The sequence below is a fragment of the Mirounga angustirostris genome, unplaced genomic scaffold (assembly GCF_029215605.1).
Source record: "Mirounga angustirostris isolate CCGP_5_RB_7025 unplaced genomic scaffold, mMirAng1.0.hap1 SCAF_15, whole genome shotgun sequence".
Lineage (NCBI taxonomy): Eukaryota > Metazoa > Chordata > Mammalia > Carnivora > Phocidae > Mirounga > Mirounga angustirostris.
The window spans coordinates 984880-1006749 of record NW_026991723.1 but is presented as its reverse complement, the minus strand read 5'-3'; the positions used below and the strand labels follow the sequence as shown (position 1 = coordinate 1006749).

At 63.3% G+C, this 21870-nt stretch overlaps 1 protein-coding gene across 1 annotated transcript in view; it reads right to left on the bottom strand.

Annotated features, from left to right (window-relative positions):
* WNK2 (WNK lysine deficient protein kinase 2) overlaps positions 1 to 21870 on the bottom strand; it is a 128199-nt gene that overhangs the window by 71251 nt on the left and 35078 nt on the right. The window contains exons 4-12 of the mRNA XM_064579853.1: positions 19010 to 19167; positions 16699 to 16787; positions 14961 to 15180; positions 10138 to 10420; positions 6317 to 6519; positions 4188 to 4319; positions 3618 to 3809; positions 1858 to 2361; positions 445 to 600 (exon numbers count right to left, since the gene is read on the bottom strand). Of these exons, the coding sequence (XP_064435923.1) occupies positions 445 to 600; positions 1858 to 2361; positions 3618 to 3809; positions 4188 to 4319; positions 6317 to 6519; positions 10138 to 10420; positions 14961 to 15180; positions 16699 to 16787; positions 19010 to 19167 (1937 nt within the window). The remainder of the gene's footprint in view (positions 1 to 444; positions 601 to 1857; positions 2362 to 3617; positions 3810 to 4187; positions 4320 to 6316; positions 6520 to 10137; positions 10421 to 14960; positions 15181 to 16698; positions 16788 to 19009; positions 19168 to 21870) is intronic.

Below are 21870 nucleotides of genomic sequence, written 5' to 3'. Positions count from 1 at the left end.
TCGGAGACTGGCCACGCCTCTGCCAAGGGTCCTGGACCAAGGCGGGCGAGCACACCCGTAGTCCCTCTCCAATACACCCACGGCCGCAGAGCACGTTAGCACCCAGATTCGGCAGAAACCCTCGGGTCCCTGTTTGCGTACAATCAAACCTAAAACCACACTTCGTTTACGAACCCGTAGCTGAGTCCAGCTGAAGCTCCATGGGTGGCATGTACTTAGCACCAAACACAGCCCCCCACTGCCACCCAAGGGGCCTGACCCACACGCTGCCCCCTTTCCCAACCTGTCAGCCACACTCAAGAGGGACCCGGGGACCTTGGCCTTCGGTGGGCTGGACTCCTCATGGTCCCCTCTGTGACAGCTCCTGGTGGGATGGTTGAGACAAGTGGAAGGAGGGCCCCCCCCCCCCGGTGTAGACGAGCGGGAGCCTCCATCCCGCCCTACCTCTGGGATGAGGTCAGCAACGGGCAGGCCCACTGCTAGCCCTTCTGGTGTGGGATAGATCAGCAACATGGTGTGTGGGGTCGGATACCGAAGCCGCAGCCTGGTGGCCCCATTCTCTCCTGGAAGAACCCCAGCTGCTGTGTTCAGGGGAGTCCGCTCTCAGCACAGGGAAGCCCGTGAGGTGGCCAGCCCAGCCCGTCAATAAACCACAGACAGCAGGGAGGCCACCAGGCCTGGCCGACGACCTCTGAGTTCACAGTGCCTTCTCCAGCCATCGGCTGAGCAAGCGACTCAGCGCACCAGGCCGGCAAGGCAGCAAGGCACCAGGCCAGGCCCTGACACCGCAGATCCCAGGCCTCCGCTCGGCCCTTCCCTTGGCTTTCCCCAAACAGCCTTGACCTGCGAACGGGCGTAAGCCCGAGTAACAGACTGGCAGGTGCTCATGCAATCAGGCACCAGACCGCAGCACCTCCTCACACCTGGTCATCAACCCAAACTACCCCTCCCTTCGCCAAGAACAAATCCTTTCTGGAATCAGACACTGAGAGTCGACGGCCCAGAGAACCCATGTGCTCTCAGGACGGGGAGTCTAATTCCAGACTGGATCCAGACTGGGTAAGTGCAGGGTGATGCCTGGACCCTCCACGCGGTCTGGGGACAGAGCTCCACCACGAAGCCTAAAGGGGGCCACTGGCCCCACCACACGGGAGAGTCTAAGCTCGGAAGGCCAAGGGCTCGCTGCAGGCACACAGCGGTTGAGGCTGAAAGCCAGGTGGGGGTGGTCCCCCAGGTGAGAGGCCCCCAGGAAACAGGCTGCAAGGTGGAGGGGCTCCCAGGCGAGAGGCCCCCACTCCGGCCCCTCTCCTCGCACAAAGCTGGAAAACAGCCCTGGAGCTCCAAACCACACGTGGGCTGTGCGGCTGTGGAGCCCCGGGGAGGCCTGCCCATGCAGCAGGGCCTGTCACCCTCGTCCCGTCACCGTGAGCATGGCAAGCAGCCTGAGGTCCCCACCGGACCCAGACGTCCTCCTCGTCTGCTGTGTGCCCCTCAGAGCCCTGTCTGCCTCACTGCCTGGCTGCTGAGATGGGGGTGAGCCCACGCCGGGGCTGCCAGACCCCGCGCAGGGCCGGCAGGTGCCCTGACGCCCACCATGCCGCCACAAGCAGCTGCAACTGACCCTCGGAGGGCCCGACGGGGGAACCACAGTCACCCCAATTCCCGCAGCTCTGGGGGAGGCGGGCGTCCTACACGCTGGAGAGACGCCACGCCCAGGAACAGGCCTGCCCTCCCGCCCCCGCTCTGCCCGGGTCAGGGTGCTGAGGAGCAGAGGCCGGGGCCCTCCCGCGCCCCAGAGTCGGACGCTAAGACATGGCCCGGCACCCGGAGGGCGGGCCTGCGTGGCAGGCGGATTACCTGGCTTCCCGCCCCGCCCGCGGGAGCAGCCTGCTCGGGGAGGCGCGCAACGCTTGGCTGGTGGGGCTGCGGCAGGGCGGGGGGCGCCAGCCGCGCGGGGGCGGCCCGCGCGCTCTGCGCCGCGCGGAGGGGAGAGGGGGGCACGTCGCCGGGCACCACCTGCGGGCAGGCCGCCGGGTGCGCGGGCCGGGCCGGGAGCGGGGCCACGGCAGCAGGGTGAACGGGCAGGGCGCCCGCGCCCAGCAGAGGGACGGCGGCGGCGCCGGCTGCCGCGTTGGGCACAACGGTCCGGCCCGGCCCAGCCAACGGCGCCCCGGCCGCGTGGGGCAGCTTGGCCGGCGGCGCGGGCAGGGGGGCGGCGCCGAGGGGGAGGCTCGGCACGATGACGGCGGGAGAGAGATACTGAGGGGGCCCGCCGGCGGCCGGCAGGTCGGGGAGAGCTGCGGGGAGGCCGTCCACGGGGGCCAGGGGCGCGAAGGGCGGCCCCGCGGGAAGCGGAGGCACCTGGAAGAGACGGAGGCGCCGGCGTCAGCAGGCCTCTGCCCCGCCCGCCGCACGCCCGACCGCCCGGAGGACCCGACCGCGAACCCGGGCCACACGGCGCTTCGGAGGGCACCCCAGGCGCCGCGGCCGGCCCGCACGGCAGGCGGCTGCAGGGACGGCGGGGGGCTCCGCCCGGGCTCGCAGGGCCCACCAGCTCCGCAGCTGGCGCGTCTTCGGAGGGCCAGGACGTCAGGGCCACCAGACCGGCCCTGAGGGTCTGAACACACGGAGACCAAATTGCGTTGGGCCGTGGCAGGGCAGCATGTCCTTGAGCGCCCACGGGCCGAGGCAGCGCCCCTGCGCTGCGGGCCGGGAGCGGGCCTCTCCCGAAGCGGAGCTCTGGAAACTTGGTCTGGTCTCGCATCCTGGAGACGCCTGGCGCCTGACCTCGTGGAGTCAGCGCTCCAACCCTTCAGACTCTCCAGTAGTTCTGTCTCTAAACCTTTCTGGTGGGGGCGCCTGGGGGGCTCAGTCGGTGAAGCGCCGCCTTCGGCTCAGGTCGTGGTCCCGGAGTCCCGGGATCGAGTCCCGCGTCGGGCTCCCTGCTCGGCGGGGAGCCTGCTTCTCCCTCTGACCCTACCCCACTTGTGCTCTCTCTCTTAAATAAAAAAAAATCTTCAATAAAATAAATAAACTTTTCTGGTGGCCGGCACACAAACTCCATCACGTGATATGCGCCTCTGCACAAAGCAGCTGCCGTGCGCGAGCCGACTTCTGTGTACTGGACGGTGAAAACAACCTGATGTGGCTGTGATGGGGACGAGGCCCGGTGACAGAAAGAAACTTCCGGATGATGCCCGCAAAGTGCAGGGACACTCACGTCTTCAAACGAGGCAGCACGTCATGGCCCAGTCCCACCGCCACGATGTGATGGACCCATGAGATGGAAGCCGTGGATGGCACCACGCACCATCCAGAGTCACGGGTCACTTGAAGCTGTGGACACCCCAGGACCACGGTCAGCACAGCCTGGGTGGCTCCGTGACGGACAGGGTCTGTAGCGTTGTGCTCCACCCTGGCTCCTCCGGCCCTGACCCGGGACCAAAGCTCTCCCTGGCCTGGATGGACATGCTTGGGGAAGATGCCAAGGGCAGGTGGGCACGGCCGCCCCCCCGCAGGGAGCGCTCCGACCTGTGGACCCACGAGCACTCGCAGCCGGAGGACAGAGTGGCCAGCCAGGCTGGGGATGCGGACAAGGTGGGGCGGGGCGGGGCTACCTGAGCAGGCACTTGAGAGAGCGGCCGCAGATGTGCCGGTGGCATCTGGAGGGGCTTCAGCTGAGCAGGGGCCAGCACCTGGGACGTCGGAGCGAGGTAGGGAGGCAGGTGGGGGGGCACTGGCTGGAGAGGGCCCACAGACGGTGCGGCCAGGACAGGCGGCAGGGGCGCCGGCTGGGCCAGCGGAGGAGGCTGGGGAGAGAGGGAGCTTCTCTTAGACCCACGTCCTGCTGAGACACCCCCCCACCACGTGCTTAGACATGACCGAGAAAATCGACTCCCACACACACATGCACACACACACACCCAGCCTGGAGCCCGACACACGCAGATCTGGGGGAAATACTCCGCGTAAGCGGTGCCCCTCCAAGTGCTATGGATCCAGGAACCCCCACTCCCACCTGCACCCCAGGCCCCAGGGAACCACAGAGAAGGAGCAAAGGGGGCCCGGGCCCAGGCCCACCTGAGACCCACAGGCCCTGGGCCAGCAGACCTCGCTGCCCACCCACACCGGGCTGGAAAGACTGAGGCACCCATGGGTGGGGCCAAGCAGGGGCAGCCCACACTCACCTGGTGGCCAGGGGGTGCAGGCTGGCCTGGGCCGGTCGGCACGGGGGCGAAGCTTATGGCCGGCTCTGGGAAATGCTGCTGTGGGAGCGGAGGGTGGGCTGGGGGCGGGATGGAGCCCACCGGCAGGCCAGGCTGCAGAGAGCACGGATGACCACGCTCACCAGCTGCCCGGAGGCCCCCACCTGGCTTGCACACCACAGCTCCTGGGCCCCGTCCCTCACTCCCTGAGCCTGTCACCCTAGCTGGGACTTTTCCCTAGGCCCAAAGCTTGGCACAGGTGAGATGTGGCAGCCCCTAAGCTGAGAATGGCCACTGCTCCTAACCGAGGAATGTTCTGGAACTTCAGCTCCACAGGATATTATGCAACTGTGAGAAAAGAACATCCTAAGGGGCTTTGCAGAACCAGGGAGAGACACTGTTCCAACGTGCGGTGGGAGAAAGATACAGACACACTTGCTTTCCGTCTACAGGACCGGATGAAACACATGCACACAGATACGTCACAAACAGGATTCGGAAGGACATGAACAATGGGGGATGGCGGCGGGATCCCCAGTGGTGTGGCCACCAGGAGAAACGGGCCGCGGGCCTGAGTCCTCACTGCCAGCAGCAGCCCAGACACGGCCCAGGAAAGAGCCCGAAATCTGAGCACTGGGTGTTGGATGCTATCAAGGAACAGCTGCTAATGTGTTCACTTTTAGGTGTAATAAGGCGGTCGGAGTCTGTTTTCAAGAATCTCGATCCCACAGAGATACGGACTGAAATCCTTACAGGCAAAACGTCTTTCTGGGGTTTCCTTAGAAATACTGGGGCTGCGGAGGAAGCAGGTGTGAACACGGGGAGGGCGTGTGGGGCGGAGGGCCCAGGCCTCCACACCAACCCGAAAGGTCCTCTGGTTTTCTGGGGACTGGGACCTTCCACTCACTGCATCCTCCACAGTAAATGCTCCGCGAGAGCAGCATAAGGAGGGACGTTCATCTGAAGCCACAGTGCAGAATGAGCCGCGGTCCCGGGCCCCGCAGGAGGCAGCAGCTTCGGTGCCCGGAGGCCTCAGAGTGGCTGGTGTGCAGACTCCTCCATCAGCCCCGGGGGGGGGGGGGGCATCACCAAGGCAACCCTCCTGGAGGCCCTGATGCACCCCGGGGACCCCCACGCCCCCCCGCCTGTCCCAGGGGACTGTCCGCAAACAGGCAGGGACACGGGACAGAGTGCTCTGGCCTCGCCCGTGTGGGGTGCATCCGGCCCGGCGCCACGAGGGCCTGCGTGGAGGGTAACGGTGGCCAGGGAAGCCCGACCCTGCACCTAGGAGGGAGGGGGCCAGCGGAACATTCCTGCTCCGCCCCGGGACTGGCCGCCCAAGGCCAAGCCGCCCCACTCCGGGGCGACAATCCGCCTTTTCCTAAACAAGTTCCTCCCGCCGTTTAAAATCCGTGTCACTTCATCTCAAGAAACTAGCAAAGCAACAAACGGCAGCTGGACATCAGTCTGGGCTCCCGGCAGCGGAGGCAAAGGCGCTGGCCGCCCCAGGGGACAGGGACGGAGCCCAGGCAGCACCAGGACGGCGGGGGCCTGGGGCCCAACTGTCCCTCCGGACCCTCCCCCGCCCACTCAAGGCCGGCGCTCTGCAGCTGGCCTCCTGGGACTGGGAAGCCTGGGCCCTATCTGCTTCCTCCAGCATGAACAGAAGCGTTGAAGAACGAACACCACACGTGACCCCCTGTCCTAGCTACGCCCGGGTCGCCGTCGGGCCAGGTCTCCACATCACAAACCACCTCCCAGGTTTCTCCAATGTCACTGCACTCTTTCCGCAATCCTGCCACTCTCCCACTTCTGGGATCTGGTGGAGAACGGCCAGGAGCTACTGAACTCAGCGGGGTGGACACGGGCTGGACGCTCCTCTGGGACCCCAGCCCGGCCACAGGGCCAGACCCTGCCAGGTCCGTCACAGTTCTGAGGCCCCGGCTGTCCCTGGGCTCTGTGTTTGTACTCTCTCACCTGCTGCAGCCTCCAGTGACCTTCGAGGGCGGCCCGCCCAGGGGGCCTGACCACAGGCCGCTGCAGCCTGGACGGCCCGGGGGATACGGGGCCACGGGCACAGGGTCTCTGCCCGAGGGGGTGGGCTGACTCACCGTGGCAGGCTGCTGGTAGGTCCCCAGAGAGGGCAGGCTGTAGGGCAGGACCGGGCCGTCGCTGACGCTCACCGGGGGGCTGCACACACACTGGGTGGGGGGCGGTGCCGCATCTGCCAGCGAGCCCAGCACCACACTCTGCTGGCTGCTTTGTGAGTCCGAGTACACCGTGGAGCCCTGGCCACTGTCGAAGGTGCTGTCCGCTGGGGAGGACAAGGGCACGGCTCAGAGTGGACATCCCCAAACATCAGCCCCACGGCACTCCACCCAAGTCTCAGGAGCGCGAACAGGCTCAGACACGATGCTCTGCTGGTCTGTGCTCTTCTGCAAACTAGGCTTGGTCGCGCTCCCTGGTCACCTGAGTCCTAAGTGCATGTCATTCTGGACCACAGACCCTAGGATGCAGGGGGCGGGGGCTGTAACCCACCCGGAGACACCCTGGCGCCCCACCCCAACACCACCTGGCGTCTGGGGGTCACCCACATGGGTGCCACGAATCCTGGGTGGGCCCCTTACACAATCCTCGGCAGGAAGCACAGTCACGTCCACCCCGGCTGCAGACAGGGACCTCACCTGTCCCCTGACCAGGCCTTGAGAGTGAGAGCTCAGTGAGCTCTTCAAAGGCGTGAGGGGTCTCCTGTAGGAGGTTGATGGCAGGCATGCCCAAGTCAGGAGAAGCTAGAGTCACCTGTATTTCATGGGGAGGGACTCTGACCAGTTTCACCACCACAGCAAGGAGCCCGAAGCAGGAAGAGCTGGGTCCAAACCCAGTCCTCACGACACGGGCCCGGGTCTAACCTGGCTGGAGAACGGGGCTGACGAGGCCCCCACCCCGCAGAGAGGCTGACAGGGGGACCCAGAGGCTCTCCGGCCCGAGGAGGCCTCCCAGAGGCCAGCCTCCCCTGCACCTGCGGTCACAGTCCATCAGCGCGGGCCACCGTGGACAGAGCCACCCACCACACACGAGGCACAGCCCACGGCCACAGGCTCGCCTCCCCAAGACGCACCTAGGAAGACAAACCGCCCCCGAGGCCAGGCCAGCGAGCAGGGAAAGCAGAACCCTGCATGAAATGGCACTTCCAGAAGCTGCACGCACACCAAGACTTGCCACCCACGCACCGAGCACTTCAACGCAGGCGCCTTCCAGGGCGCCAGCATCGCGCCCATTTGTGATTCAAGCAAATGGAGTAAAAGGGAATCCCACTGGCTTTACATCAAAATAATCTGTCCCAGGGGCCGATCAGGGCATATTTCAACCTGGGAAGACACGCGAACGCCAAGGTCTCATTGCACAGAACCAACCCAACCAGCGGCTCCGACTTAGAGTGAGGAAGCTGGCAGTCGATTTTACCTACACACAGAGACAGAGAGAGAGACAGACAGACACACAGAGAAAGAGAGAAACAGATAGATACTCAGAGACACACAGAGACAGAAGTAACAGAGAAAGAGACACAGAGACAGATAGAAACAGACACACAGAGACATGTAGACAGAGACACAGAGAGAGAAAGACACGGAGACAGAAATACAGAGATAGAAACACAGAGACAGACACAGAGACACAGAGGGAAACACAGAAACAGACAAACTGTGTGAGCAAAAGGGAAACGTGTACAAACTTGGCAAATGTCACATAAACCAACTCTAACCATACACACAGCACTGTAAATTTTTAAAGGGTATGTGTTTGTTATTTCTATAATTAAAAATTCATTTAGGGCGCCTGGGTGGCTCAGTCGTTAAGCGTCTGCCTTTGGCTCAGGTCATGATTCCAGGTCCTGGGATCGAGCCCCGCATCGGGCTCCCTGCTCCGCGGGAAGCCTGCTTCTCCCTCTCCCACTCCCCCTGCTTGTGTTCCCTCTCTCGCTGTGTCTCTCTCTGTCAAATAAATTAAATAAATAAATAAATAATTTAAAAATCGTCTTTAGGGGCACCTGGTGGCTCAGTCAGTTGAGCATCCAGCTCTTGGTTTTGGCTCAGGTCATGATCTCAGGGTCGTGGGTGTCTGGCTCTTCGCTCAGTGGAGAGCTGCCTGGGATTTTCTCCCTCTCCCTCTGCCCCTCCCCCCGCCCAGACACGCACACTTTCTAAAAATAAATTTAAAAAACAAAAAATTGAAAAATTAAAAAATCGTCTCTAAACCTCCGCAGCCACTGGGTGCTGGCCCACACCCTCTCGCTGAGCCTGATGTGGGCTGAGGTGGCTAGCTCTCACACCACGTGGTGGAGAATCCTACCGCGATGTTCGCCGTACCTTCCGCTGTGCGCATGTCTGCCCGCCCATCGGGTCCCTTCCCCAGTGATGTGTGCACAGCCTGGAGTCCCATCATTTCACCTTTACAAGGCGCAGAGTTTTCAGGCCATCCCCACACACTGAGGCCAGAGGGACAGCCGAGCACGGGCCAGAGCACAGTGCAGACGCGTGTGTGGGGCGTGTGGGGTGCGGGGACACGGAGGTGCGTGTGTGTGCGGCATGCACATGGGTGCAGGTGTATGTGTATGCACACGCATGTGGGTGTGTGAGCGATCAGACGTGCACGTTACTTTCGGAAGTTACCACTAAGAGGTAACGTCAGCGGCCTCCGGGGAGGAGCACTAATCGGCCTTTCCTGCACACCCTCTTGTACTGTTTGAATTTTACACAACGTGTAATTTACAGAAAGCACCGCAAACGAGTGAAACACGTTTTGAGAGTGTGGCTGCCGTCGAAGCGGGAGAGCCGCTGAGAGTCGACAGGAAGAGGACATCTGCGACAGACCACCCACCCACACTGAACCCGCCTGCGATCCCTGTCTGTACGGTGGGCCGGGCCAGTGCCGGGACCCCCGCCCACAGCAGAGTGTGGTGGTCTCTCCATTGCCGCCTGGAAACTGTCCCCCTCGACAGTCAAGTTTTTAAAGTGGGAAGTGGCGTGTCATGAGGAAAGCTTTTTCCAACACGAAGTGTATGCTCATTAATTAATTTTTTGGTCTGTCGAAAAATGGAGCGATGATGTAGTGACTTTATTCTCTGAGGAAACCTGAGCAGGTCGGAAGGAAGCCAACGGCAAGCAAACGGTCTCCAAGTGACAGGCAGCTACTGGTTTGAATTTAAATAGCCTACTTTGAAGAACATTAGCTATGATTTTAATGATAAATGAAGTATGTGCCTATTAAGTAAATTGAAGAGGCTATTTTGGTCTCTCGACATGAACAACCTGAAAGAGCGGCCTGGGCAGGCTAAGTTCTACTTGGCACTTATTCACGGGATGGACAGGAAACGCCACGTCCTGATCCTCAGCTCACAGCTGCATTTTTAGGCCACCGAGGGCAAAGGTCAGGACACCGTTCTGCCTGGACGTGCAGAAAACGCTGGATCCTCCCTCCCAGTGTTCTGAGATTCAGCGTGATTCCCAGCAACCCACCGCTGACACTCTGGGAAATGTGGTAAAGGTTTCAGAGGTCGGGTACTACAAGGGGCATGACCTTGGGGACAGATAATCCCAATGGCAATGGTCACGGCTCAGAGCATCATGACCGCTGGAGACCACAGCCATCCGTGGCCCCAGGGCAACAGTGTCCCTGCGGGGATGCCCCACCAGGCACAGGACTGACGTCCCCTGCACGGAACAAGGAGCCGGACGGAGCGCTCCATCACGTTGGCTTGGGGCACGGGAGGCTCTGGATCTGTCTGCCCGTTTGTCCCCACCTGTCCTGAGAAGCTGGGCTTCGGGGAGCCAAAGACACCCCAGGGCCCGCCCCCGGAAGAAGGCTCGCCGATACCTGCGTCCACGCCCGCGGCGTGCACAGGGCTTGAGGGTGCGGGGAGGGCGGCACTCACAGGCCAGGGAGGTGGCGCTGGCCGGCAGCGCGGTGGGGAGGAGGTGCTGGTCCGCCTCAGGTTCCTCAGGCTCCGGCGGGCCGCCCTGCGCATGATAGGTCACCTGGACCTGCAGGGGTGCAGGTGGGCCCCTGGCCTTGTCAGGGCTGCCTGGGTCCCGCTGCTCTGGGGGCTGCAGAGCCGGCCAGATCCTCTCCCGCCGCCACTGGATCAATGCCACACGGTCGCGGATGGACTTGGCCACAATCTTCACGTCACTCTCGTGGAAGAATCCCGACTCGATCTGCAAAGGGAGGCGTCATGTCATTACTGGAGCCCTGCCGTCTGCACCACCACCTCCCGCTCACGGTGTCTCTGCAGAGGTCCCTCCTCAGGCCCTCACCCCACCTCTCAGAGACTCTCTCATCTTCCCATTAGGGAACACCCTCCCGCCAACGGCAAATCTGCAGGGAGCACGGCCCTCTGAGCCTGCACGGCCCCGCTCCTGGGACAGTGAGGACGCGGCAGGGGTTGGGCCCGCCGGGTGAGGGGAGGGGAGGGGAGAGACCCTCAGCTGCCTCCCGCAGGCGGGCCCTGGGCATTCCCCGAGAAGGCATGGATGGAACAAGGCGCACCCTGTGTCTTGAGGCCAGGAGGGTAGGCACCCATGCCCAGAAAATTCTGAACCCAGGTGAGCATCGGGAGAGCGTCTGGGAAGGAGCCCTGGACCTCGGGGAAACGTCACGGCTCTCCCTGAGGAAATCCCTGGTAAAACCATGGAACAGCAGAGGCCAGCGTCCACACCAACGCCATGGCAGCCCCGTGTGGGAAGGGAGAAAGCGCCAAGGTTTTGGCACTGGTCAGGAACGGCGAGCTCGTGGCTTTCCACACACAACAGAGAGAAGCGCGCCCAGATGCAGACGTGAGCGTGTGGAAGGACACGGTGCAAGCCTGCAGAACACTGGGCAGGCCTGCGGAGGCGCCCGGAGTCTGGCCAGCGCGAGTGGGTGGGGGGAGGAGGACGAGGGGCCTAGACACCTCGCTGGGCCTGAAAGAGAGGCGGACCCAGAGAACTGAGGGGACGTGCAGGAGGACCCAGGCGTCAGCACCACGGGCCAAACGTGCACAATCTGGGCATCAAAAGGCACAGCGACCCCACGATGGTCGGAGGAGTGTGTCCACAGGTGCACACGAGGGGAGCGCAGCTGTCACTGCTGGTGCGGGCCACATGGCATGCCACGGTGTGCCCTGTCCCTCCCACGCGCGGATGACTGTTCACGGGAAGCTGAATCATCAGTGGCCCAGGGAACAACCCACTGGCTGAATATCGAGCCTCCTGCCAGGAGCCAGGTGGGCGGGCATGGCCGCCGAATGACCCTCAGGCCTGGTCAGCCCCAGCCAACACCCCAGCCACGCGGCGTGGGGAACCCAGAACCAGAAGGACCCACTTAGCCACTCCCGGACCCCGGACCAGGAGGACGCAGGAGACCACAGGCCTGTACGGCACCGCGTCTGAGGGACGTACCCTGTGGCCACAGGTAACTCACCAACAAAACCAGTCCACAGAGCTACAGGTAAGCGGAGGGTTTGGTGAAAATGGGTGTTTACCCAGCTCCAAGGTACAGCCCGTGACATATGGTCACCCCACACGCAGACCGTGGGCAGACACCCCTCGACCGTGTGCCCACGGGGAGTGTCGTCCGGGGCCGGCCACGGTGAGGACACGGCCCCACACCAAGTGCTGCAACAGACACGCCGAGTGGCCGCGAGGGAGCTGCGCCGGTGCCCGTCACGGCAGGATAACCAAGACGGTCCCACCCCGAGGAGCTCCTGCCTTGAGGGAGTCACCCCACATCGGGGGGCGCCTGGCAGCCCCGAAGCGGCTCTCCCGGATCTGACCGCGGACGCAGCTGAGCAGGAAAGCTGCTATCTGTAGGCAAAGACGCGGGCACACTCGAGGTGGCAGGGCATCGGCCTGGATGTCCTCTCAGATGGTTCTTTGTTGCACATTTGCAACTTTTCCATGAGTTCGTGACCGATTAGTTCAAAATCTCTCCACCCCGCTGGACAGAACGAACCGTGTTAAAATCCCGCAGACCTCTGGGCAGTCGGCCTCCCGCCTGCCTCGGGCACGGGCAGCAGCGGTGTGAGTGGCAGCACGCGGCCAGGACGCGGACGAGGGGCCGGGGCCCAGGTCAGTGCCGCCTGCCCGCCGGGCCCGGCCGGAGACGGCTGACAGGGAGGCGCCCCGCAGACGTGCCTGCCCGCTGCTTCTATTTTCTGCCCGTGGCCCAGTTTTCCTTCCGTCTCTGTCCTCGCAGTCACACCCCCCCACAATCCTCTCCAAGGTGTTTCTTCTATTTTTTCCCAAACGAGGAGAACTTAGCCCCATTCTCTGCCACGCTGAAGCATCGGACCCGGAGGCCGCAAAGGCAGGAGGGGCTGGTGCGCAGACACCGGGACCCTGGGCTGGGCTGCGAGCCCCTCTCCCGGGGTCCTCACGAGGTCGCTTCCGGGTCAAAGCCAGCCCAGGCCCCCAGAGAACTCGCCCTTCTCTCAGCACCTGGGGCACTCGATGGGTCCCCTGCGCCCGCCCGTGGGCCAGCCGCTGGGAGCTGGTTTTAGGTGACGACATGGGTGTGGGGGTTCACTGGTGCTGGGCCCCGCGTTTGGAAGAAGTAGGTGTGATCCATTACAGCTGTTGGTGAGTGACCACCCAGAGCGGCCGGGGGCAGCAAGCCCTGAAACGCTGCCCACGAGGGCTCCTCGGTCACGCGCCTGGCCCAGAGGCGGCCTGGAGAAGCCCCGGAGAGGGAGGGTCTGACCCAAGGCGGGATCTGGGGCTACGGGCGGGCGGGGCGGCTGGGACCGCCGACAGGAGAGGCTCCCCGCCAGGAGCCGGGAGCAGTGGCCAGGCCCACCGGGGGCGCTCGCACTGGGCCGACACCCCGCCATGGGAATGGGCCACTGTCGGCTCATCACTGGCTCATCCTCGTCCCCGAGTGGAGGGGGGTCCGCATCGTTCTGCCATCGTTCTTCAACCAAACACAGCGATGCGCAGAAGGCACAGATGCCGCATGGCCGGTAGGACGCTCCTCACAAGAAGTGCTTTTAAAGACGACGAGGGAAGGCGCTGGGTCCAGGGGTCTCCACTGTGAACTCACAGACACCGCCCACTGAGTCCAGCCAAGAGCCAGGGGAGCCGCGCTGACGGTGGGTGAGGCGGCAGGCCCAGGTGTGGGCACAGGACCTGTGGGGTCCGGGATGCGGAGGGGTCGCTCAGGAGGATGGGTGGTCCTAGAAAAGGTCCCAGGTCCTGTGTGGGCACCACCACATCCTACAGCTCAAGAGCGTGTCAACGGAACCGAGAATGGACCCAGGCTGGAGGAGATGCCTGGTCCAAATGAGGCACAGAAATCCATCTGTGCCGCGGTCTCATCGTCCCCATGCACTGCCACGGCACTTGACCCCTGCTGGGCTCTCGCCCGAATCCATCTTGGGCAGGAGGGTTCCCTGGCCGCGTGGAGCAGGCACGGTGCTCACGGGAGACCCGGAGCTGCTGGCCTCCCGTGCTTCCCGAGGCGCCCACACTGGCCCGGCCCCGCCAGCCCTGATGGACACAGTCCTCACCGCCGCCCCAGGGACCCACCTCCCTCCCCCCTGCCACCGGGACAGCGCTAGCTCCTGGCCCGGTCCCCCATTCCCGTGGGCCCCCCAGGACTCTCAGCACTCGCCCTTCGCTCCGGCCTGCACGCCCCCTGGCTCGTGAACGTTTGTGCATTAAGCTGGGCAGCAGGTGGGGGGGGACGGCCCTGCTGCAGCACGAGCACCAACAGCAGCCCTGAATCCCGGGACTGATGTGCTTGCTGCTCACCACGGCACAGCTCCCTCTCAGCACCCAGCAGCTCAACATCCTCTCGGATGTGCAAGCGACACGCCGAGCTGGAGCCACGAAGAGCGGCGCTGTCCCGTGTCTGGGCCCAGGGATGTGACCGGCGGCTGGGAAGGTGCGGGTGGTCCTGACCTGGGCTCCTGGCCACCAGCGGATGTCCTGCTCACCACACGTGCGGGCCACTCAGCCTGCCAGCCCTGCCCTGATGCACCACGCACGGCAAGATCCTGGGACTCTCACCCGCTGCCGTCCGCCCGCCGCACCGGGCCTCGGCCCTCAGCCCACACCTGCCGTGGCACAGCTGGCTGTTCCCTCATCCGAGCAGGGGCCTGAGGACCGGTGTGGACTCTCGTCCCACCCTCCAGGGCCAAGTCCACACCACCCTCCTCCTCGAAACCACCAGGGCCAGGGGGTCTCGCCGTGAAGCACCGTTTCTGAAAGCCGTGCTCCATTCGGTAAGGCCTCCCCTGCAGCAAGCGTGGTTTCACTTGCGCTCGCTTTCTACACGAAAATCAGTGTCCCCTTCCTCACGTGCGCCTTTCCCTCCAAGATGCTGAACACCCTACGCCCCTGCTCCCGGGCACCGCGCCCTCAGCAACAAAGTGAAAGATCAAACAAAGGCCACATTCACGCGGCCAGCCAGACTCTGGCCAACACAGGCCCTTCCTCATACCCCCGGGCCCCCAAGTCCCTCCGTGCCCCGCTCCTCGGGGCCCCTCGCCGCGCGGCCTTGGGGCAGATGCATCGGAGCAGCGGGGGCCCCACCTGCGCTGTCCTTCACCAACACACGCACCCCACGGGCGGGATCCGCGCGCCCAGGACTGCCCGCTCACCGCGGGGCCACACCCCTGTTCTGAGCTCCTGCGCGTCTCTGGAGACCACGGCTTTCCGGGCACACCCCTGCCCCCGTGGGTACCCGCCACCCCCCCCCCACAAGCAAGTGCCCCGTTACCATCTCCTGCGCCACACCGTCAGGCGTCTCCTTCTCCAGGTCAAAGGTGAACTCTATGGCCCCATTGTCCTTGGGCTTGCCCTTCAGTTTCTTGGGGTCGTCAACCCAGAGCCGCAGGGCGATGGTCGACTTCCTGCCGTGGTCCTCCTCCGCCAGTTCCACCCTCACACCCGTGTCCTCTGCGAAGAAGGCGTGGCTGAGCAGGTCCTTGATCTCGTACCTGAGAAGGGGCAGCCAACGGGACGGTGAGGGCACGGCTGCTGGCGAGGCCCCAGAGGGCCCAGCTCCCTCTAGAAGGTCCTCTGGCCACGCAGCGGGCAGTGCGGTCCTCGAGGGCAGCGCACAACAGAGCACTCCCAGGGTGAAGGGAGACTGACGCCTGAACACAGCCAGCTGCACGGCACCAAAGGCTGCTTCTCTCTCTCCTTATAAAAAGGCAACGTCCCCATCGCAAGAGGCTCCGGGAAGTGAAGTTTCCAAACCTGGCTCCGCACCCTGCAGACAGGCCTGCGGCAGCGCCACCAAAACCCCAGGGTCACAGGTGAGGCTGAACCGCGGGGCCCTGGGCGTCCCGGCTGCTGGGTGTGGTCACAGTAACCAGTCCCCATCCCCAAACAGGAGCTTGTCCGGGTGCCGTCCTGGGCCTGGCTTCCTCCCCGCGTCCTGTCTGATCCGGCGGCCCCTCCCCTATTCCTGCGTCCCTTGGACAGGCGGAGGAGCCCATGCCCTGTGGACGCTCACCACCCAGAAAGGGGGAGCAGACACATGCCTGAGGGGGCCCCTGGGGAGCAGAGGTGGTGGCCCCTGCTGGTCCTGGTCTGGAAGGTGGTCTTGTGGGGTCTGCTCTGAGGGTTCTTTAGCTCTACATGGTTGTTTCTATACTTCTCTGATGGGAGTTCTACTTCACGATTTCTTAGTTATTTTCTCTGAAAGAATAGAACACGATAACCTGCAGGGGGCAGGAGAGAGAGCCCAAGGATCAGAACAGGGCGCCGGCATGAGAGGTGAGGGCCATGGAAAAGAACACGGATCAAGGGTGAGGACAGGGATAGGATGGCCTTGTGCTGGGTGCACAGGATGAGGAGGGCACACGAGGGGTCAAGGAAGAGGTGTAGGGGGAGGGGGGGAGGGATGGGGGATGCGATGAGGGAAGGGCAGGGGAAGATGAAGGTGGGAGGAGAGGAAGGGAGAGAAGATGAGAGGGAGGGTGGAGGAGTGAGGAATAAGAGGAAGAACAGGGAGGAAGAAGAGGAGGAAGGGAGGAGGGAAGAATAAGGGGAAGAGAAGGGGGAAGAAAGGAGGGGCAGAGGGGGAGGAGGGAGAGAGGAGGAAGAAGGGGAGGAAGGGGGGGAAGGAGGGAGGGGAGGGAAGGAAGGGAGGAGGGCGAGAGGGGATGGGAGGCTTCCTGGCTGACCAGCTGAGGAGGTGAGGGCTGGTGTGGGGGCAGCTCAAGGGCTCTGGCTTGTGGGCTTTGGGTTGAGCATGGCTGCATGGACCTCACAGTCTGGAGGTGACAGGAGGGGCAGGCTGAGGGCACGGCGGAGCCCCTGCTGCAGCCTGGGTGGGTGAGAAGCCCCTGGCAGAGCGGGGAGGCTCCGGGATGGCCCCCAGACCAGGGAGCATGCCCCGGGCAGCAGAGGTGGGACCTGGCCTGAAGCAGCCCATCTCCCAAGAGCGCGGGCAGTTGCGGGGATTTCAGCATGAGCGACACCCAGACCCAGCGCCCCACCGGACTCACCTTTCCTCCTTGTTTTTGCAGATGCACTCCCCAATAATCTCCTTGATTTCGGGATCGTGCACTTTCTCAAAGCTGGCAGGCTTGATGCCCTGCGAGACCAGAGGAGCAGAGTCAGGGACAGGACAGGACTTGTTTCCCGCTCAGCTACACTAGCCAGGCAGGGGGACAGCAGGAGGGGCGCAAACTGGCTGGGGACGCGGCTCACGCTGAGTGCGGAGGGGCTGTCGGGAGCAGCGGGGTCTGGGGGAGAGCCCGACCCAGCCCCCCGCCCCCGACAGGAGCGTTCCCACACCCAGCAGAGATACGGCAGGCGGCCAGGGCGACCACCTTCCTCACCACACCCTCCCGCCCGGTGTGGTCACCGCTGCTGGCCGAGGCCACCAGACACTCTGCCCCACTGCGACCATGGGCAGGGCTGCCTTCCAAGGCCTGGGGGCTCCAGGGTTTTGTAAGCATCTGTGCCGTGGAGTCCCACAGCCGGGCGGTTTGGGGAGCATCCACACTGACCACAGACCCGGTGGGTGCCGGCAGGGCTGGCCGCAGCTTGGCCAGTGATGGCCGTGACGCAGGGGAGCAGAACCCCGGGGCGCAGCCCTGCAGACAGTGGGGACTCGGGAGAAGCAGGGGCTGGACTGCAGGGGCAGGGGCTTGGGGGAGGGACAACGGATTCTTAAACACATGGAGGACCTCAACCATCCCATTCTTCAGCAAGACTCTGCCTTCAAAGTCTCTCTTGGCTGTTCCAACGTAGAGAACATGAGCGGGAGTGCAGGGCGGCCTCCAGCCCAGAGTTGGACCCAGGAGTGTAGGACCCGAAGGGCTGCCGCCCGGCAGGGTACTATGCCCCAGGCCCCAGGCCCACTCCCAGTGGGGGCCATGTGCACACGCTCAGCAGAGTCTGCAGCGACAGACTGGGGCACTGGGCTCCAGGCGCGGCCAAGGGACTCCCCTCGGAGGGGAGAACCCCAGGCTGTACCACTGAAGCCAACAGAAAGAGGTTTAATTACACAGGAGGAAGGGCCAGGGTCCCGGCGGGAGGCAGGCGGCCTGAGAAACTCTAAGTGCACGTAAGTGTGGGCCACACACACCTCTGAAGGCCGAGGCCCCCAGAGTAGGAGAAGAACATGCAAGAGGAACAGGTGCTGCTTTGCAGGGGCTCGTGTCCCCAGACTCAGAAGCATGGAGTCGGGGTGCTGGGAGCGGGGACACCGAATCCCTGCAGGACTGGGGATCAGGGCCGACGCGGGGCTGGAAGGTGAGGGTGTGTGTGCCGCGAGGGGCCAGCGGGCCCACAGGGCATTACTGCAAACCACGCCAGCTGTCCGGAACAGCCCTCCCGTCTGGTTTCCTCGGGGAGCAAGGGTGGGACCTGACCTTGCTTTGCCCAAGCTGACATGGGTCCACACAGGAGCCCTGCTTCCTAGGGCCTCAACGAGGGATCCAGGGTGGCTGAGGAACACCCCAGTGGGAATCAGTCCTATCTCCCCAGCCCAGCGGATGGACCACAGCCCCGTGCACGTGGGCACCCAAGAAGTGGGGCTGGCGTGTTGCTCCCCCGCACCCCTCCAAGGCCTGGGAGTGAGGCCTTAGCCTCAGGTGACCCCTGCCCCATGGAGGGCCACTGCCCACAGCCAACAAGCCCACCCTCTCCTGCCAGCTTTAGCAGGGAGCTGCACGCCTCCCTCTGTGTCTCTGACAAGCACCAGCCAAAAACTCTGCCATCCCCCTCAGCGGCACACAGGAGGGGCTCAAATAACTGAATTAAGACTGAAGGGGAGACATGAGCTAAGACCTGTGGGGGAGCGCAGGGTGGAGGGTGGGGCGCGGGCAGGTGCCCCGGGCAGCCAAGGACCACGCTCCTCGTGCATCTGCAGAAGTGAGGGGGGCGCCAGGCTGAGGCGAGGCAGCCAGGACTCAGGGGCCGTGGGGCCTGGTGCCCAGAAAAGCTACGGCCTCACCAAGCAGGACGGCCGCGGAGGGAGGACAGGGTGATCGGCTTGCAGAGCTGAAGCCACTTGATTAAAGCGGACGACTGTGTGGGCACACACCAGGACACGGGAAAGCCAGCGGCCCCGGGAGTGGCCCAGAGGAGGGTCTCTAGGGACAGGCGGCCGGGCACCTCCCGGAGAGGCCTCGAGTCGTGCACGAGGCCCACCGCGGCCAGGCCTGTCCACCACCAGCTCAGAGACCCGAGCAGCCACCCCGCTGAGGCAGCCTCAGTTTCCCCTCTGTGACAGCACCCTTCCCTTCCTCACACGGTGCTGTGAGCGCTTCACCACGCACGGCCCCTCACGGTGGCCAGTGGACTCACACAGGTGACCTTCCGGTAGATCTGGGCGGCGTTCTGGCACTCGGAATAGGGGTACTCGGAGGTCGCCATCTCCAGCATGCACATCCCAAAGGCGTAGACGTCCACGGACTCGTCATAATGCTCCTCGTACATCTCGGGCGCCATGAACTCAGGGGTACCTGTGTCCGGAAGCAAGGGACGCGGGGTCAGCAGCCACTGGGCCAGGAGCCCCTCCCCATCAGGCCCGGAACCTGCAGTTCTAACAGGACTGCTCTGCAGACAGTTCCCGAAACGCCCCCCGGACCCTCCCGATCCTAGGTCACATCAGCTCACGGCACTAGGGGCCCCCCCAGCTCCGAGCCCGCTACCCCAGAGCCAGGGCACGCTCTGTGCCCCGGACACGGGAGGCGCCGCACACCGAGCAGCACCCCCCCCCCCGGCCACAGGCCCGACCGCCCGCGGCAGACAGACACGCACAGTCCCCGCAGAGCAACCGAAGTAAAAAAATCCCACAAAGGCCCCAGATGTCCCCAGGCAGACACCACATGGCAGCGTGTCAGGCGGCACAGAAAGGAGCGTCTCTGCTGATGGTGCCGGCCAGGCGCCCGCAAGGTGTTCCCAGGACCAGCGGTCCCAAAATGACGCCTCCTCCGAGTCTCACACGTGGAGTGAAACAAAGTATTCGGCTGTTCGTGCACTAGGACCTCTCCCAAAACAGCAAGCACAGACCCCAGAGACACGTCAAGGAGGCAGGGTTCCGGCTGATTTTTCCTTTAGTTACACTGGTCTGGGGATTTTTATTTTTCCGTAACAAGCTTCTGCTCTAAAAATCACAAAATCCTCCTATTAAAAGAGGTCCAACCGAGTGCCTGTCCAGCCGAACTCAAAGCAGAGGGAAACGTCGGGAACGTCTCCACCTTCTCCGCTTCCTCCACCCCAACCCTTTCAAAATGTTCCCGTTTCTTTAAAAAGCAGGTGCAGAACAGTGCGGGCTGTGTTCAAAAGCACGTGTGGGGTCATCAAATGTTTTCATGGCTCTCTGGGACGCAGAGAGGTGACAGTACACTTCAACTTGTTCTCGTGCACCCACAGTTTCAATGTAACACGTATTATACGCTTAACGAAACAAGTGGACATTTCGGTAAGAAATGGCAAAATCGAGAATCTATCTTCAGGTTTATGTGTGTGTATAAAGAATTCTAGGAGATTCTGGGGGCGTCTGGGGGGCTCAGTCTGTTGAGCGTCTGCCTTTGGCTCAGGTCATGATCCCAGGGTCCTGGGATCGAGCTCCGCGTCGGGCTCCCTGCTCAGCGGGAAGCCTGCTTCTCCCTCTGCCTTTGCCCCCGGCTCATGCTCGCTCGTTCTCAAATAAATAAAATCTTAAAAAAAAAAAAAATTCCAGGAGGTTCCAAATCAGAAATAATGGGAACAGGGTGGGGGAGAGAGCAGGAGTCTGAGGGACCTTGCACTGGGAATATCTCCATCTTTTTGGGGTTCTGAACGGCGTGACTGCTGACAACGATTTGCACTTGGCTGTGGGCATCCACAGGGGAAGAGGGAGGCTGGCTGAGCTGTCCCAAAGCCCCACACAGCCTGCCTTTCGAGGGACGGGGCACGGGAGGTGGGGGTGCAGGGGAGGGGGCCAGCTCCGAGCGGGGTTGGGGATGCCCCACGCGCTTGGGCCACGGACACAAACTTTTCTCTCTGTCCTCACTCTGCAGCCACCTAAATCTGAGTGTTAAAAGAACATGTGTGTGCTCACAACCCACACACGTGTGTGCCCAGGGCACCTCCCTGGCCCCCTGGCCCCAGTGCAGGTGACCACGGCCATGAGCGCCTGCAGGCAGCCACAGCTGAGGACCCGGCCAACGCAGACACGGGGAGAGGGCGGGGTGCTGTCAGAGACAGGTGGCTCTCGGGGACGAACCCCACAAGGGGCCTATAACCCCCAGCCGTGTGAGCACACGGCATCAAGGGGCTGTGGCCACGGGGCTTATGGTGAGGACACCTTCTCACCCAATCCATCCCCCTCCTTCCCGTCGGCCGACACAGAGCCCCAGGCCTGGTGCCACAGGGCTCCCCCAAAGCAGGTGGAGAGGTCCTCGGACACCGCCACCCAACGTCCAACGTCCACCATGGGCCACACCTGAAGTACAAACCCAAACACGGCCAAACCCCCGACAGCTTCGCCCAGAAGTGGGTCCTCGGCATCAACTGTCCCTTCACGTACCCTGGACACAGCACAGAGCAGGGAGCCTGACTCGCAGGCTTGGGGGACCCTCCCCCCACCTGACCGAAGGCCCCCCACCCAGCTGCTGGCCCTCTGCTGTCCAGGGCCCAGGAAGATGTGGTAATCGCCTCTCATTCTCCATGAGTTCGGAGCTTCCCCCAGCTGAGCAAGAGCTGGGCCCCCTGTGCTGGGCTTGGGGCTGATGCACCTGCTGGAAACGCCCAGCCTTCACATCACTCCATCAGACCACCCAGCCTGTGTCCGGTCCCCTGATACCCCACTTCCAAGAGGGACAGAGCCACCAGCCAGAGAAAGCCCAGGGAGCTTCACCAGGTACCCCACCCCCAAGGTCAGACCTACGAATCCTGCTCGGAAACTGTCAGGTGATCAGGGACGTGCTCCCTCCAGCCAGGCCCCTGCCCATTTCACGGAGAGAGAAACCGAGGCCTAGGTCGGCCCCCGCCCCAGCACTCAACTCCCCAGAGCTACCAGAGCCCCCTGTTCACAGGGCACCCCTGGTGGCCACCCTGCCCCAGATGTCACGTTCCAAACCCACTAACCCCACCAGAGAAGTTTCCAGACTCCCAGCAGTTTCATCTGCCACCAGTTCTGTCCCCAAACGTGCATCAAAACCATGGGCTTGCAAAACCCT